General features: G+C 53.5%; 6 protein-coding genes across 6 annotated transcripts; 5 read left to right on the plus strand and 1 right to left on the minus strand.

The window, feature by feature from the left end:
- The first annotated feature begins 111 nt into the window (after positions 1–111).
- On the plus strand, positions 112–2,514 carry BDW74DRAFT_145345 (putative ab-hydrolase associated lipase). The gene has a single exon (XM_073723192.1). The coding sequence runs from the start codon at positions 326–328 to the stop codon at positions 2,267–2,269; it is 1,944 nt and encodes a 647-aa protein (XP_073587519.1). The 5' UTR covers positions 112–325; the 3' UTR covers positions 2,270–2,514.
- A 215-nt stretch (positions 2,515–2,729) lies between these two features.
- BDW74DRAFT_174027 (uncharacterized protein) lies at positions 2,730–3,889 on the plus strand (the record flags this gene model as incomplete). Its single annotated transcript, XM_073727933.1, has 2 exons — positions 2,730–2,871; positions 2,970–3,889. 2 exons carry the CDS (start codon positions 2,730–2,732, stop codon positions 3,887–3,889), a joined length of 1,062 nt encoding a protein of 353 aa, XP_073587520.1.
- Positions 3,890–4,460: 571 nt separating this feature from the next.
- Positions 4,461–5,813, plus strand: BDW74DRAFT_165549 (putative secretory lipase; the record flags this gene model as incomplete). Its single annotated transcript, XM_073726431.1, has 1 exon — positions 4,461–5,813. One exon carries the CDS (start codon positions 4,461–4,463, stop codon positions 5,811–5,813), a length of 1,353 nt encoding a protein of 450 aa, XP_073587521.1.
- Positions 5,814–6,730: 917 nt separating this feature from the next.
- Positions 6,731–10,401, plus strand: tcsB (putative sensor histidine kinase/response regulator TcsB/Sln1). Its single transcript, XM_073733572.1, has 7 exons — positions 6,731–6,934; positions 6,991–7,025; positions 7,078–7,641; positions 7,685–9,841; positions 9,888–10,011; positions 10,062–10,201; positions 10,251–10,401. Exons 1-7 carry the CDS (start codon positions 6,830–6,832, stop codon positions 10,333–10,335), a joined length of 3,210 nt encoding a protein of 1,069 aa, XP_073587522.1. The 5' UTR covers positions 6,731–6,829; the 3' UTR covers positions 10,336–10,401.
- Positions 10,354–12,046, minus strand: BDW74DRAFT_73260 (uncharacterized protein). Its single transcript, XM_073733573.1, has 2 exons — positions 11,700–12,046; positions 10,354–11,637 (listed from the first exon to the last, which is right to left on the minus strand). Exon 2 carries the CDS (start codon positions 11,412–11,414, stop codon positions 10,467–10,469), a length of 948 nt encoding a protein of 315 aa, XP_073587523.1. The 5' UTR covers positions 11,415–11,637; positions 11,700–12,046; the 3' UTR covers positions 10,354–10,466.
- On the plus strand, positions 11,690–12,884 carry BDW74DRAFT_73232 (mRNA splicing protein SMD2). The gene is made up of 8 exons (XM_073733571.1): positions 11,690–12,070; positions 12,119–12,151; positions 12,212–12,233; positions 12,344–12,441; positions 12,509–12,547; positions 12,617–12,632; positions 12,695–12,768; positions 12,829–12,884. The coding sequence occupies exons 1-8, from the start codon at positions 12,048–12,050 to the stop codon at positions 12,869–12,871; spliced, it is 348 nt and encodes a 115-aa protein (XP_073587524.1). The 5' UTR covers positions 11,690–12,047; the 3' UTR covers positions 12,872–12,884.
- The last annotated feature ends 1,476 nt before the right edge of the window (positions 12,885–14,360 follow it).

Raw genomic sequence — 14,360 nt, forward strand, 5'->3', positions numbered from 1 at the left:
GCGTGTGACGTGTGTCTAGTGCTCCACATTCACGTGCAATCTATAACCAGCAACGATCTGCCAAGAGGCAATCCCTCTCCCCGGACTTTCTCCCTCGAACATGTTCCAGTTTTTCCTTTGACGTTTCAAAAGTCTCATTTATTTATATATCACTATTGTAATCTCTAATTAGGACCGCATCCATTTGGCTGTACAAAAGTTATAGTTCTACGAGGTCATCGCGATACTCCGCCTGATCTCCTCACCTCCTGACCGCAATCCAGTCCAGACATGACGCACCTGCTTTCGCGTCCCATGACACTGCACTGACACCATCAACATCAACATGCTCATAACGCCAAATCCTGCCCACGATGCAGTTACAACGACCATCGAGTCCCTCTATGGGACCCCCCAATTACCGCTCCGGAAATCGCTGGAAGGCCAGAGCCAGCAGGAGCCCCCCTCGATAATGCCGTCCGATACCAAGACCGCGACGAAGGCGTCGAAGCCGCCGGTGCTGAGGCTGCAGGCGGTTGATCGGGATCGCGTGCCGAATACAGGCGACGACGATGAGATCTCGGCGGTTACGGATGGGTTATTGAGTGATCGACGGCCGTCGCTGCCGCATCTTGCTAATTCGGTGTCTCAAGAGCCTGGGGCGGTCTTTACGTTGCCTGAACATCCGCTTTTCCCTCCGCTGCCGGTTTATGTGCATCCGCCGTCTGTGCGCGATACGGCGCGCTATCTGGGGATCCGGGTTGCGTCGTTTGTGCTGTCGCTTTTGTTTCTGCTGGTTGTTGTTCTTGGGGCGTTGTTTCGAGGGATCTGGATGCTTCTTGTCGCGGCGGGGCAGTATATTAAGCGGAAGAGTCCACGGCAGCAGCGAAAATTTTACGCTGAAGAGCGCGCGCGGAGGCTAGACCGACGGACGTCGAGTCGGCGGTGGAAGCTCCGGCAGGAGAAGAGGGATGTCGACGAGGAGGCGCCGGATGATTGTCCGCCCTTAGAAGGAGGGAAGGATGCGGTTGTCGATGATGTCGCGTATTATGCCAGACGCGTTGGGTTAGATGTGGAAACTTATAAAGTCCAGACGGAGGACGGTTTCATCCTTACGCTTTGGCACGTTTACAACCCTCACGAATACACGCCTCTCCCTGCCAGTGAGCGGAAACCGCGCGGGCCGCATGTTTTCGGCGCGAGGAAGGATCCGGAGTCTTTTGATGGGTCGCGGAGGAAATACCCCGTGCTCCTGATGCACGGCCTCCTGCAGAACTCAGGCGCATACTGCGCGAACGACGATGACAGCCTTGCGTTCTTCCTCTGCAAATCGGGGTACGACGTCTGGCTGGGAAATAACCGGTGCGGACTAGAACCAGAACATACAACGATGCTTGAGTCGGACCCACGCATGTGGAGCTGGACAATCCAACACATGGGCGCCTTCGATGTAACAGCCCTAATATCCCGCGTGCTCCTCGAAACCGGTTACGAGAAACTCGGTCTCGTCTGCCACTCCCAAGGAACAGCACAGACGTTCGTCGCGCTCGCAAAAGACCAGCGCCCCGAGCTGGGCGAACGCATCTCCGTCTTCTGCGCCCTCGCGCCAGCAGTCTACGCCGGGCCCCTCGTTGAGCGCATCTACTTCCGCTTCATGCGTCTCATCTCCCCCGCTGCGTTCCGCCTTGTCTTCGGCATCCACTCCTTCATCCCGTTCATGGTTACCGTCCGTCGCTGGCTGCATGCCCGCATCTACGGGAAACTCGGGTATATTGTCTTCTCGTACCTCTTCAACTGGTCCGATACGCGCTGGGACTATGGACTCCGCGACCGCATGTTCCAGTTCGCGCCCGTTTACGTCTCCACCGAGACGATTAGGTGGTGGCTTGGTGCGGACGGGTTCTCGACGCACCAGTGTATCCTCTCGACCAAGGAAGCATATCTGTCTGAAATCAACAACACCCGCGACCTATCTCGCCAAACCACATCCGCACCCGGCCCTTCCGAGAGTACCGCGTGGTACGGACCCCAAACACCACCATTTGCACTCTGGATCGGGGGCTCCGACCAGCTCGTCGACGGAAGGAAACTGCTTCATCGGCTGGAGAGCGGGCGCGAGCCGAATGTTAATGTTGTCCACTCGAAGGTTATCGAGGGGTATGAGCACCTTGATGTGCTGTGGGCGATGGATATGATTGACCAGGTCGGGAAGGAGGTGCGGTTTGTGCTGTGGGAGACTATGCCGGCTGAGGCACGGGCGAGGAGTGTGGTGCCCAGGGGGGTTGCTTGAGAGTGAGGCAGTGAGTTCGGGATGGGGTGGCCGGATGGTTCGGATGGGGATTAGATGGGTGAGCCGGTTGGTTGAGTGGATGTATATGTCTCTTTCTTGTATATACCCTTCGATAGACCTGAACTAGATAGATTATTATTATGACCTGTTATGAACAAGCGATGAAGTTTGACTTCTAGGTGTCACTGCACATGACAACCCTCCCTCTCCCCTCGCCTGCGTAGTTCCTTGCACTTAATTATCCTGATTGCTTACAAGCATACCCCTGTTCCTCTTCACAGTAGTCAGCATTCTTTGTCTCACCTTTAGGTCTCCTCTGGGTTCTGGCCAAGACTCCGGCGAGCATTGCTAGCTAGACTCGGCGACATTTGCCATGGCTGCTATCAGCCAGTACACCCCGAAACCAGGGTATAAAAAGCCTACTCCGTTACGTTGAGTGCTCTCTGCCTTCTTTCTGAAGATGCCAATCGCTCTTCTCGGGATCCCGAATTGCCTGGCAGTATTTATCGTCGAAAGTACGTTGGAAATGCGTGGTGGGCTGATGTTCAACCCGGCCACCGATATCTCCGATCTTGCGGGGAAGATCTTTTTCATTACGGGGGGTATGGAGCACTTGCTTACCCCACTCACTCACCTAACTGCCTACAATGGCCTACATCTACTCGTCCATAAATATCTAACGAATGAACCTACACTACAGGCACAGCTGATCTCGGCGCCGAAACAACCCTCGCTCTCGCCAAGCACAACGCAAGCAACATCTACATCAGCGGGCGGAACGCTCAGGCCGCGCAGCGCATCATCGCGCAGGTGGGCGCTCTCACCCCGCCATCAACCACCAGGGTGCAATTTATTGAATGCGACCTGAGCTCGCTGCGTGCTGTCAAAAAAGCGGCGAGTCAGTTCCTTGCGACCGAGACGAGGCTGGATGTTCTGAGCTGCAACGCAGGGATCATGGCGAGCTCGCCGGGACTGACGGAGGATGGGTACGAGGTGCAGTTTGGCACGAATCATCTGGGTCATGCGCTGCTTGTTCGGGAGTTCCTGCCGCTGCTGCAGGAGACGGCGAGTAGGAATACGAGCGCGGATGCAGATGCAGGTGTAGGTTCGACGGCGACACCGTCAGCATCAGGACAGGGTCAGGAACAGGGCGACGCGCGCATCATCATCCTCACCTCCCTCGGCTACAAGTTCGCGGCTATGGCGGGGAGGGAAATATTGTTTGATGAGTTGAGAACGCCGCTGGACAAAGGCTTCCTATGGTCGTGGGTGCGGTATGGTCAGAGCAAGCTCGCGAATCTGCTGTATGCGATGGAGCTAGCACGGCGATACCCCTCCGTCACCTCCGTGTCCGTGCATCCGGGTGTGGTATCGACGAATCTGATTGGTGGGCTGACTTTTGGCAAGAGGCTGTTTGCCAATGTCACCTCGCTGGGCCAGAGGCTGACGCCGGAGGGGTCGTACAATTCTCTTTGGGCGGCGTCGACAACAAAGGGTAAGCTTGTGAATGGAAGGTATGAGCCAGTTGGAAAACTTGGTAGCCTGGATGCTAGGGCTAGCAATGAGGGATTGGCGCGGGAGCTGTGGGAGTGGACGCAAAAGGTGCTGGATGAGTTCTGATGTAACTAACAATGGTAATAGTTCCGGGAGGGCGCGCGTGACTGCGTGCATACATACATATACATATGCAAGAGGTGTAAGCAGGGGTTGTTTCTTGATTTAGAGCGAATCGCCAGGGGTCCTGCGTTTTTGACAGGGGATCCTGAAAATTCGGCGGGGAACCTGGGGATGGGGATCGGCCGCGACCATGCCCACCAAGGCTACCGTGACGATTCGGCTTTTCTAGCGCCAAAGTTCCAGCAATCTGCTCTGGTAAATTATCGTAGGATTCTTCACATGGACCCCTGTCTCCTCCAGGTGTTCGCTATCGCCTCGGCCCTGACTGACTCGCAAGGCCTTCATTTCGCCAATCATCGTTGTTCGTATGGGTATCGTATAGGGCCGGATCTCGTTGGTTTCGACCGGACGCAACTCTCAGAATTAGTGCGCTGAAACTGTGGGCTAGGAAGATGGATTCCTCGGCCAGGAACAGGCAAACATGCATGTTGTGGTGGAGGGCTCGAGTACAAATGCTACGAAGGCGCCCTAAACTTTGAAGTTTGTCGTCCCAGCCCTATCGCCCATCTCCACCATGGCCGCGCTCCTCTACCAGGTCCTTTTCCTCTTGGTGCCGTTTCTCGCCGCTGCCTTGCCGGCCGAGTCCGTGAAGCAGACCACTCCTCTGACACCAGGAGAAGATCCCTTTTATACCCCTCCCGCTGGTTGGGAGTCGACTGCGCCTGGTGCAATTTTGCGAACCCGAACTCCCCCTTCTGCCATTGCGGCTTTCGGCCTGGCTGAGGTGAATCTCGATGCCTCGTACCAAATTCTTTACCGGACGACGGACTCTTTTGGCGACCCCATCGCGACCGTGACGACCATCCTCATTCCGCACAACGCCGACTACACCAAGGTGCTCTCATACCAGGTCGCTCAGGACGCAGCCGACCCCAACTGCTCTCCATCCTTTGCGCTCCAGCAGTACTCCGATGCAGGCGAGGCCCTTGCTCTCATCATGCCGCAACTTGAGTACCTGTTCATGAGTTCGGCCTTGAACAAAGGATTTGTCGTCATCATTCCCGATCATCTCGGTCCCAAGTCTGCATTCCTGGCAAATACTCTCTCCGGCCAGGCCGTGCTCGACAATGTCCGCGCTGCGCTCGCATCTACCGAAATTACCGGTATCTCGTCGCAGGCTACCGTCGCTCTCTGGGGCTACTCTGGTGGCAGTCTGGCAAGTGGGTTCGCTGCAGAGCTCCAGCCCTCGTACGCGCCTGAGTTGAGCATTGCCGGAGCCGCGCTCGGCGGAACGGTCCCCAAGATTCTCCCTGTCATTGAAGCTTCCAACAAAGGCGTTTTCACTGGCCTTATCCCGGCCGGTATCCAGGGCCTTGCAAACGAGTATCCGGAAGCTCAACAACTTATCCGCGAGTACATTCGGCCAGAAAAGTGGGCCGAGTTTAACAAGACTCAAGAGCTCTGTTTGACGGGCAACATCATCGAGTATCTCGGCGACGATGTCTACAGCTTTGTCAACGATCCAAACGCGTTCGAGACCCCGCTAGCGAACTCGGTCATTGAGCCCAACGCGATGGGCCTCCGCACGCCTGAGATCCCGCTCTTGATCTATAAAGCCGTTAACGATCAGATTAGCCCCGTGAACGACACCGACGCGTTGTATGAGACTTACTGTAGCAACGGTGCCGACGTTGAGTATGTGCGAGATCTACTCTCTGAGCACGCGCTGCTGACAATCACGGGCGCACCGGATGCGTTCATGTGGTTGACCGAGCGTTTGAGTGGTGTTCCGGTCAAGAAGGGCTGTACGCGCAAGACGCAGCTTACGGGACTGCAGGACCCCAAGGCCCTGGCGGCTCTGGGGACCAACATCGTTCAATTCTTGCTAGGGCTTTTGCGGCTGCCCGTCGGGCCCATCGGACGATGATCCTTTGACTTAGTTCGTCGAACATGATGTTTCCTTTGGTCTTGATTTTGTGATAGTCTCCGACTCATGAATATCATTGTTTATGTCATTTTCGAGTTTCGAATTCAATCATCGGCCCTTAAGCTAAGTATCGACGGTTTAACGTTAGCACTGGAGCACTCTTAGAGGTAGTATTCGGGTACAAAATGCGCGTACTCACGGTCTAGCTCGTAGATGAAGTCCTTCTTCGGTCACGGACAGTACTTGCAGAGCGTAATGACATTCAGCTAGTTCGCAGTGGCCTGTAGCTTTCACAATTCCCCATTATACCTATCAGTATTACCAGTGACTGTGTGTAATGTGTGCGTTGGGTAAGGTAAAGAACAGAGGTGCGTCCTCATGCGCTGGGTTTGGGGAATTTCCGGAGTTGCAGCTGTAGGAGGCTGGCAGATGGGTCTGCCAAGGGATATCTGAAGCGACCCCTGAAGATCTGAGATGAGATCGCGAAACCGGAGACTAGGTTGAAGACTCCACAGGGGCATGGTGGCTGGGAATGAAGGGGGATTGAGAATGGTCGATGTCCAAGTAGCTGAATGTGATTCCTGGAAGGAGGGGTGTTGACAACGAAGACTGTACAGCATCATCACATGACTCTTCTTTGTGCTGAGCCACGTTCCGATTCTCTGCAATTCCACGTCTTGCTCCAACTGTCAGTGCCAGAGTTAGTTCTAAAATAAAATGCAGCGATGGAACGGCGCCCGCTGTCTAGACCGGTGTCAGGGAATGCACCCACGAATCAGCGCCCCGTATTGGGCCTTGATGAGTCGGACATTATCAATCGGCCAATCTAGATCGTGCGGGTAATCAACACTGCACAAGCTCGCCAGATGTCAGATAATTCAGGTTTTCTGGGGTTGGCGTCGGCAAATTCGGTCCCGGCCTAACCCTGCTGCTGATTCCTGAACCTCCTCTCCTATCCATCCTCCATCCCCGTCGCGCCGCCGCCATCGAATCCATCAAAGTCGTTCTGGATATGAATGCGCGGCAAACGATCCCCAATGCGCGTTCCTATTGCCGTGCAGTTGGGGTTGCTGGTCCTTTTGACGGCCCTAGCTGGTCTGGCGGCTCTAGCCATCGCAACGGTAGGGGCACCGCACCTGTCAGACTGCCAGTCAACGACATCCGCTAACCCTGGCAGTGGATTAACAACTACAACTTCGTCATTGACGTCAAGTAATTCTCGCTCTTGCATTTTTGTATGTCTTGTTTCGGCTAATCAGCGCAGATCCGAGAGCCTCGAACTCGTCGCCACGATCAAGTCCAGCCAGATCGCCGGAAACCTTGATCTGCTCGAGACGACGTGCAAGACGATCATTACCCGCATCCTTCTACAGTCCACCCTCCAGCGATACTATGCCGGTAATACAAGCGATGACCTTTGGGCTTCGTCGATTACTGACGTGCAATCCGCTTTGGGGACTCGTGGGTACCTCAGCCTCTACCAAGCGAGCGTCTATTCGAGGGGCGTCGAAGATGGGGAAGCAACCGCGCGGCGATTGATAAACGTCACGAGCGACGATGTTCCTGAGATCAAGCTTCCTTACAATCATACGAACGGCACTGCGGTGATGCTTGGGGATGACGGGTTGGGATACCCGCCCTCGCTCTATCCGAACCTGACCGAGAATGCGACCTCGAACGAGGTGCGCGCTTTCGGGAGTGTCCCAGTAACAATGAGCCAGCCGCTACTCTTGGGACCCTTCGCAACGAACGACTCTTTCTCGCTTGTGTCTTTATCAATACCGATCATCAATAATACTTCGGCTGCGGATATCCTGGGATACATCACGTAGGACATTACTTCTTCCGGGTTGACTCTGCTAATTCTCTAGTGTTGTTGCGAGCGCCGCCAACCTGCAAGATGTGGTAAGCTCTCGTCAAGGGCTTGGAGACACCGGTCAAGTCCTCCTACTCTCCCCTTCGAGGCCAGAGAACCGTTTCCCTACCGGATCGCGACCAGCTACGGCGACATCAGACCCCCAGATTAGCGGCTTAGACGAACAAGAAGTACACTACGTGTTTGCACCGACACCATTGCCAGGGAACAAGAGGAGGCACAGCGTCGCTGTCGCCAACGGGGAGTCGTTTCCCTTACGTGACTATCCCATTGCGCTGAATGTCTTGAGCAAGCCGTACGCGTCGATTAATCACTCGATCACGAACCTCTCGTCCAGGAATGAGAACAATAGTCATGTCGCTGTCGGCGCGATTCAGCAACGGTCTGATCTTGTGGAATGGGTGCTGATTATCGAAGAGACGCATGCTGAGGCATTCGCTCCTGTTTCCCGTCTACGGAAGATTATCCTAGCTTGCGTATTCGGTACGGCAGGGGTGATTGCTTTGCTCATTCCGCCGCTCGCCCACATGTCAGTTGCACCTATTCGCAGACTCCGCGAGGCGACTCGAAAATCGGTTAATCCTACGATTGGGCCTTTAAGTCCGTCCCCATCGACGGTGGTCGACCCTATTGAAGTAGCGATGCAGAATGACAACGAAAAGGGCGGGCTCTTCAGTCGGCTCCGACGCGGTCGAAGCGATTCAGCGAATGGCCGTCATCGCGATCACGACTCGCATCAGTTCCAGATCCCTAGTCGTGTCAAGGAACGCAAACATTTTATTATGGATGAACTAACAGACCTGACGAGCACGTTCAATGAAATGTCCGACGAGCTTGTGATACAGTACAATCGCCTCGAAGAGCGAGTAGCCGAGCGCACCCGTGAGCTTGAGAAAGCCAAGATAGCAGCGGAGACGGCCAACGAGAGCAAGACACTCTTCATCGCAAATATATCTCACGAGCTTAAGACACCACTGAATGGTATTCTCGGCATGTGCGCGGTTTGCATGGGCGAGGACGATCTGCCGCGCATCAAGAAATCGCTCCACACTGTCTATAAGTCAGGCGACCTGCTTCTTCACTTGTTGAACGATCTACTTACCTTTAGCCGGAATCAAATCGACCAGGCCATTAGGCTGGAAGAGAAGGAGTTCAAGCTCTCCGACATCCGGTCGCAGTTGAATATCATCTTTCAGAATCAGGTCCAGGAGAAACACATAGAATTCAGTATCAAGTTTTGCCATCCTGACACACCTCGGTTCAGCGAGTCTCCAGAAGCTGCATCTCGCACGGCTGGTGCTGTATACGGCCCACCCGGAACGGCCAGGTTGAAAGACATGGTCCTTTGGGGCGACCAACACCGCATCCTACAAATTCTTATTAACTTGGTGAGCAACAGTCTCAAGTTCACGCCGGAGGAGGGCACCGTCGCTATACGCATCAAATGCCTCGGCGAAGAGCAGACCCGTCCCAACAGTCCAAGGCCTGAATCAAAAGCACTGTCACGCTGGCGATCTAGAGGGTCATCCCAAGCCAGCTCGCGTCCTCGACCATCCATCGACCCGCCAAGAGACGGCGGGGAGGAAAGCCAAGCGCGCCCGTCGAACATGCGCACGCTCGTCCTCCAATTCGAAGTTGAAGATACCGGTCCCGGTATCCCTCGTCACCTGCAGGACCGCGTCTTCGAGCCGTTCGTTCAAGGTGACCTTCGTCTGAATCGCAAATATGGAGGTACTGGTTTAGGTCTCAGTATCTGCACGCAGCTCGCACGACTTATGCGTGGTCAAATTCTACTAGACAGTGAGCAGGGACGGGGGACTTTATTCTCCGTTCGGATTCCATTGGGATTCGTCAAAGAATCCGCGCCCAGCACTACTAGCTCGATGACAAGTATCGCCCCGTCACGAACCTCGAGCGTTTTCTCTTTGGATGATCTGGCAACTGTTGCGAAGGCGCCGTCGCATCATAGCGTAGCATCTCAGCATGAATCTACGCACAGCGGTGCTGAGAAGCAGGACTCGCAGCCTCGCTTAGTTGGTTTGAGTCAGCCTTTCTTTGCGCCGGCTGTGCGTCCAGCCGAAGACGATGGGCCGAGAAAAATAAGGGCATTGGTGGCTGAGGATAATGTGGTCAATCAGGAGGTTGTTACAAGGTAGGCAGCCGAATTTCTGCGTTGGACCATTCGCTGACCTGCACAGAATGCTGGCCCTGGAAGATGTGTACGACGTGACTGTGGTCAAAGATGGCCAAGAGGCCTATGACACAGTGAAGGCGAACATGGAGGAAGGCAAGGTGTTTGACTTGATTTTCATGGATATCCAGGTACCCTCCCTTATTGTTCCCGATGGCTCTGTCGTTGCTAATGTTTGCAGATGCCAAACCTAGACGGCATCGAGAGCACCCGCCTCATCCGTCAAATGGGCTACTCGGCGCCGATCGTTGCGCTGAGTGCATTCTCCGAGGACAGCAATATCAAGAACTGCATGAATTCGGGCATGGATATGTTCATTAGGTACGTTCCGCCCAAGGTAATTTGTTCATCTCGATACTGACTTTCGCAGCAAACCTATCCGACGGCCAGCACTGAAGCAGGTATTACGGAGATTTACCACTATCCCTGAGGAACCAGAGAAGCCGCAAACGTAAAGCTTTTTCTGTACCATATAGTCAGGAGGTTTATTCTGATTTAGCGTTATTGATCAAGACTCAATTTATAACAATCAACATTGCTTGCGAGGTAGCAGAGAACGTTGCTCATCAGTCATCATAAGCAGGGCTCAAGGGGTATATGGCGGCGGCGGATCCTCCCTAACTTGCTCCTTTTTCTTTTGCTCCTTCTTCGGCATGGCATCATCGTCGTCGCTCTCGCTCTCGCTTTCGCTTTCGCTATCTAGGGCATCGCTGCTCTCCATCTCAGACTCCAGGCCCTCTATCCACTTCGCAGTTCCCTTCTCGCCCTTCATCGGCGTATCCAGTTTCTGCTCACCATCAGCAAACAAATCTTCTAAATCACCCAAAGAAAGAAACAAGAAACTTACCTGCCCATCAACAACGACCCCCTCTCCCTCCCCCTTCGCACAAGACCCCACAAGCCTCCCATTCCTCCAGACCCCATTTCGTAGCACCTTCCCCCGAAAGTTTGTGTTGATAATCACACAGTCACTCACCTCGCAATCCCGTATATTGCTCCGGCGCAGTCGACTCCGCAGCACGCGGCTCTTCTCCAATGACCCCCGCGACACCGAGCTCCCGCTCACAACGGAGTCTTTGGCCTGCGAGCGCGCCATGCTGCTCCGCTCTGTAATCGTGCTATTCGTGAGATTCACGCGGCGCAGGCGCGAGACGTTGTCGAGCGTGCTGCTAGCCGCGACAGCTGAGCGCGCGCGCGGGATGTTGGTCAGGCTGCTGGCTGTGATTGTTGAGCGGGAGAGCGAGGTGTTTGTGAGTGTGGAGGTGGTGATTTTGCTGCGTTTGAGAGTTATGCTTTTGGTGGGGGTGGGTTCGGGAGTAGGTGTTGGTGTTGGGTCTGGGGATGTCACGGGGACGCCGTCGAGGGCGTTGGCTGGCTTGGTGGTTTTTGTGATTGTTGAAGCATCGATGTAGCAGCGGCTTATCGTGTCGCTTGCGTCGAGGTTTGCGAGTGTAGAGTGGATTATCTCTGAGCGGATGATGCGCGGGGAGGAGTTGGGGAAGGTGGAGTTTGTGATTGTGTTTTGTCTGGGCATCTTGAGGTTCTTTGCTTTGACTTGAAGTATTGATGTTCCTTCTTCGTTAGATCTTGAGTCGAGTTGAACAGATGGAAAGCTGAGTGGGATGATGATGATAACGGCGGCTGGTTATAAGGACGTAATCTTGCTGCCTACCTAAGTCTAGGGATCCTTCGGTCTATTAGGTATATAGATTATGGCTTAGCGGAAGCCAATAGATGAGAAATGGATATTGAGGGGCCTAGCATGTGTCAAATGGTTGTTGAAGGTTGGTCTTATGGTGTGCTGAGGGGAAATATATACTAATGCTCAGCTATCCTGATCCGCTTTCAGGTCTTGGAGGGGCTAGATAAGCTTCGAAGCATAAGGAAAGGATGTCATTACCCAAATAGCTGTAGCTACATGTGACGATCTTTGCAATGAATGCTCATCGTTTATACGTTTCGTGTTTGATTTAGGAGTTGATACTCTATTCTACCCTTGGTGCTCGTTGATAGCACGTGATCTTATTCGCAGTGCGGAGAGCGGAATTTTTGTTTTGCCGAGACAGCAGAATCGCAGCCACGTGACACGGAATCGGGAGCTGATATCACTTATCACCAATTTCAAAGTCGCGACCGACGGACAAGAACAACAGCTCAATCATACACAATGGCGGACGCAGCGAACATCCAGTACGCCTCCTCATCTTGCCCTCCTGGAAATTAAACTGACAATCTCAGGGCCCTTCTCCAGAAGCCTCGCTCAGAGTGCACGTAAGTCCTCGACCGCAACCGCAACTCCGCAGAAACAAAACTGACAGCTCCTCGCTCTAGGGAATACGAAATCGCGCAGATTGTACGTTGCGCCTCGCTCGCTTTGATTCTTGACCCCGATCGATAATGCCCATCGGAAGATATTCTGCTTTGCGATTGGCGCGGACGCGATGGCTAATGGCATACGAATAGGAAGAATATGAACTCAGCAACGGTCCCCTATCGCTCCTGCAGACGGCTGTCCGAACCAACACCCAGGTTCTGATCAGTCTGCGATCGAACCGGAAATTGTGTGTCCTTTTGAGTCCCGGAATATGAGTTGGGAATTGAACCGAAGCTTACAGCGAATTTCTATAGGCTTGCGCGCGTCAAGGCCTTTGATCGTCACAGCAACATGTATGTACTCCTCTGAGCTGCGGATATGTCATTAGAAAGAGGCTGTGCGCTAACGAATTCGTTCCTTAGGGTCCTCGAGAACGTCGTATGTTCGACGAATTTCCCGTCGCACCTAATTCGAGGGCCGTGCTAACGAACTCGAAACAGAAAGAGATGTGGACCGAGCCCCAAAAGGGCGGCAAGGGACGACCGGTCAACAAGGACCGATTCATTAGCAAGATGTACCGACGCCTCCCTTGCCATGTTTGAGAGGTTTCCACACTGACAGCGGCGGCGTCTAGGTTCCTGCGAGGCGACAGCGTCATCCTCGTCCTCCTCAGTTAAGCGCCTTTCGGACATCACAGACGGATTATTGGCATCTCCCCGGCTCGGAGTTCGGTTCTGGCTTTGGCTCTCGTTGATTGAAAGAATAATAAATACCCGCGTGGTTAAAAGTAATGGATCGGTGCCATGTGGCCATTGGTATGTGCAGAAGAAGACGGATCGGATGTCGCTCGACTCTGCCGGTCGGTGATATAAGGGCAAGCCCAGTGGCCGGAGTGAGGTAAAGCAGTGGGTGCAGCTTCGATCCGGACTCTAGAAGACGAAGTGAAGTAAGCGGCGGCGCCTCGCCCATGACTGTACAGCCAGTAGGTAGCAATTCGAACCCTGAACACTTCAAGTGATCGTTTGTTGGCGGAGGTAGAATATAGATCTGGGTTTAGGACTGGAGATCAGATTATGTAGGTGAAGGGTTTCCATTGGTACATAAACCTGTGTTGACTATGTAGCACTGGGTACCTGCCAAAGCATCATCTTGCGATGATAATACCAGGTCACTTCTCTTTCTCACTTCCCTCTGGCCCCTTCCGTCGAACTCGCCCCTTCGATTATCCCTCTTGAGTGTTCTTGCTGTTTTCCCCCTCTCCTGCTCTCCCTCTGCTACCCATCCTTCTTACCTTTCTCTCTCCGCATCCTGCAATACTTCAAGCCGAGCACTTCAGAAGGCTCTTTCATACAATCTTCAAAGAAGTTCGGCCAATAGTCGGCAAGAGAGACCTCTTTGCTGCCACATTAGGGGTACCTACAGTGAGTGGTTCGCCCAGCACTTTACCTAGTCCGCCCATGATTTGTGGCTGTCTTGAAGTGAGCCCTGCTTTATAGCGGATACAAAGCTAAATCCTATCACCTCATTAGAACTCGAACCAGCTATTGACCTCCTGTTGCCTTATGGTTTCGTCAAACCATGAAGGGCACAATGCTCTACTCCGATCTGCCTCCGGAGATGGTGATCTGCATTGCCTCCTTCGACTTGGACTTCTACCTGAACGCCTACTGGAAGAAGAATAACGGCAAACACTTCATTGCTTGGCTACAAACATCCAAGTTCCATGCAGAACTCCTGACTCCCATTCTGTATAATAACGCATTCCGCTTGACACTAGAGCTGTAAAAGCGTGATAAGACCGCAAAATCACGCCTGTGGTAGGGGATCGCAGACCGACGTCTTAGGATTATTTGGGAGACCGCGCCTTCATGGATGTCAAAGTCACTTACTGATGACTTCTTAGCCAGGGCCGACCGGTCATTCGCCGACTACAGTGTTATTGAATGGGAGGATTACTTGAATTACCGGGCAAACCTGCCTAATGTTCCCCGCAGGGTCAATCGTAGAGGTCTTGTTAAAGGAAATGCTGAAAACGGAACATACAATCTCGGCGACGGATTGGAAATCCAATCTGCTGCGTTACGCCCTCACCACGGTTGAGAGAGACGGCTGTGAACCCATTATTGGGGTAGTTCGAATTCTTGTTGACGACGGCGTGGATATTTT

The sequence above is a fragment of the Aspergillus multicolor genome, assembly GCF_047715735.1.
Source record: "Aspergillus multicolor strain CBS 133.54 unplaced genomic scaffold BDW74scaffold_3, whole genome shotgun sequence".
Lineage (NCBI taxonomy): Eukaryota > Fungi > Ascomycota > Eurotiomycetes > Eurotiales > Aspergillaceae > Aspergillus > Aspergillus multicolor.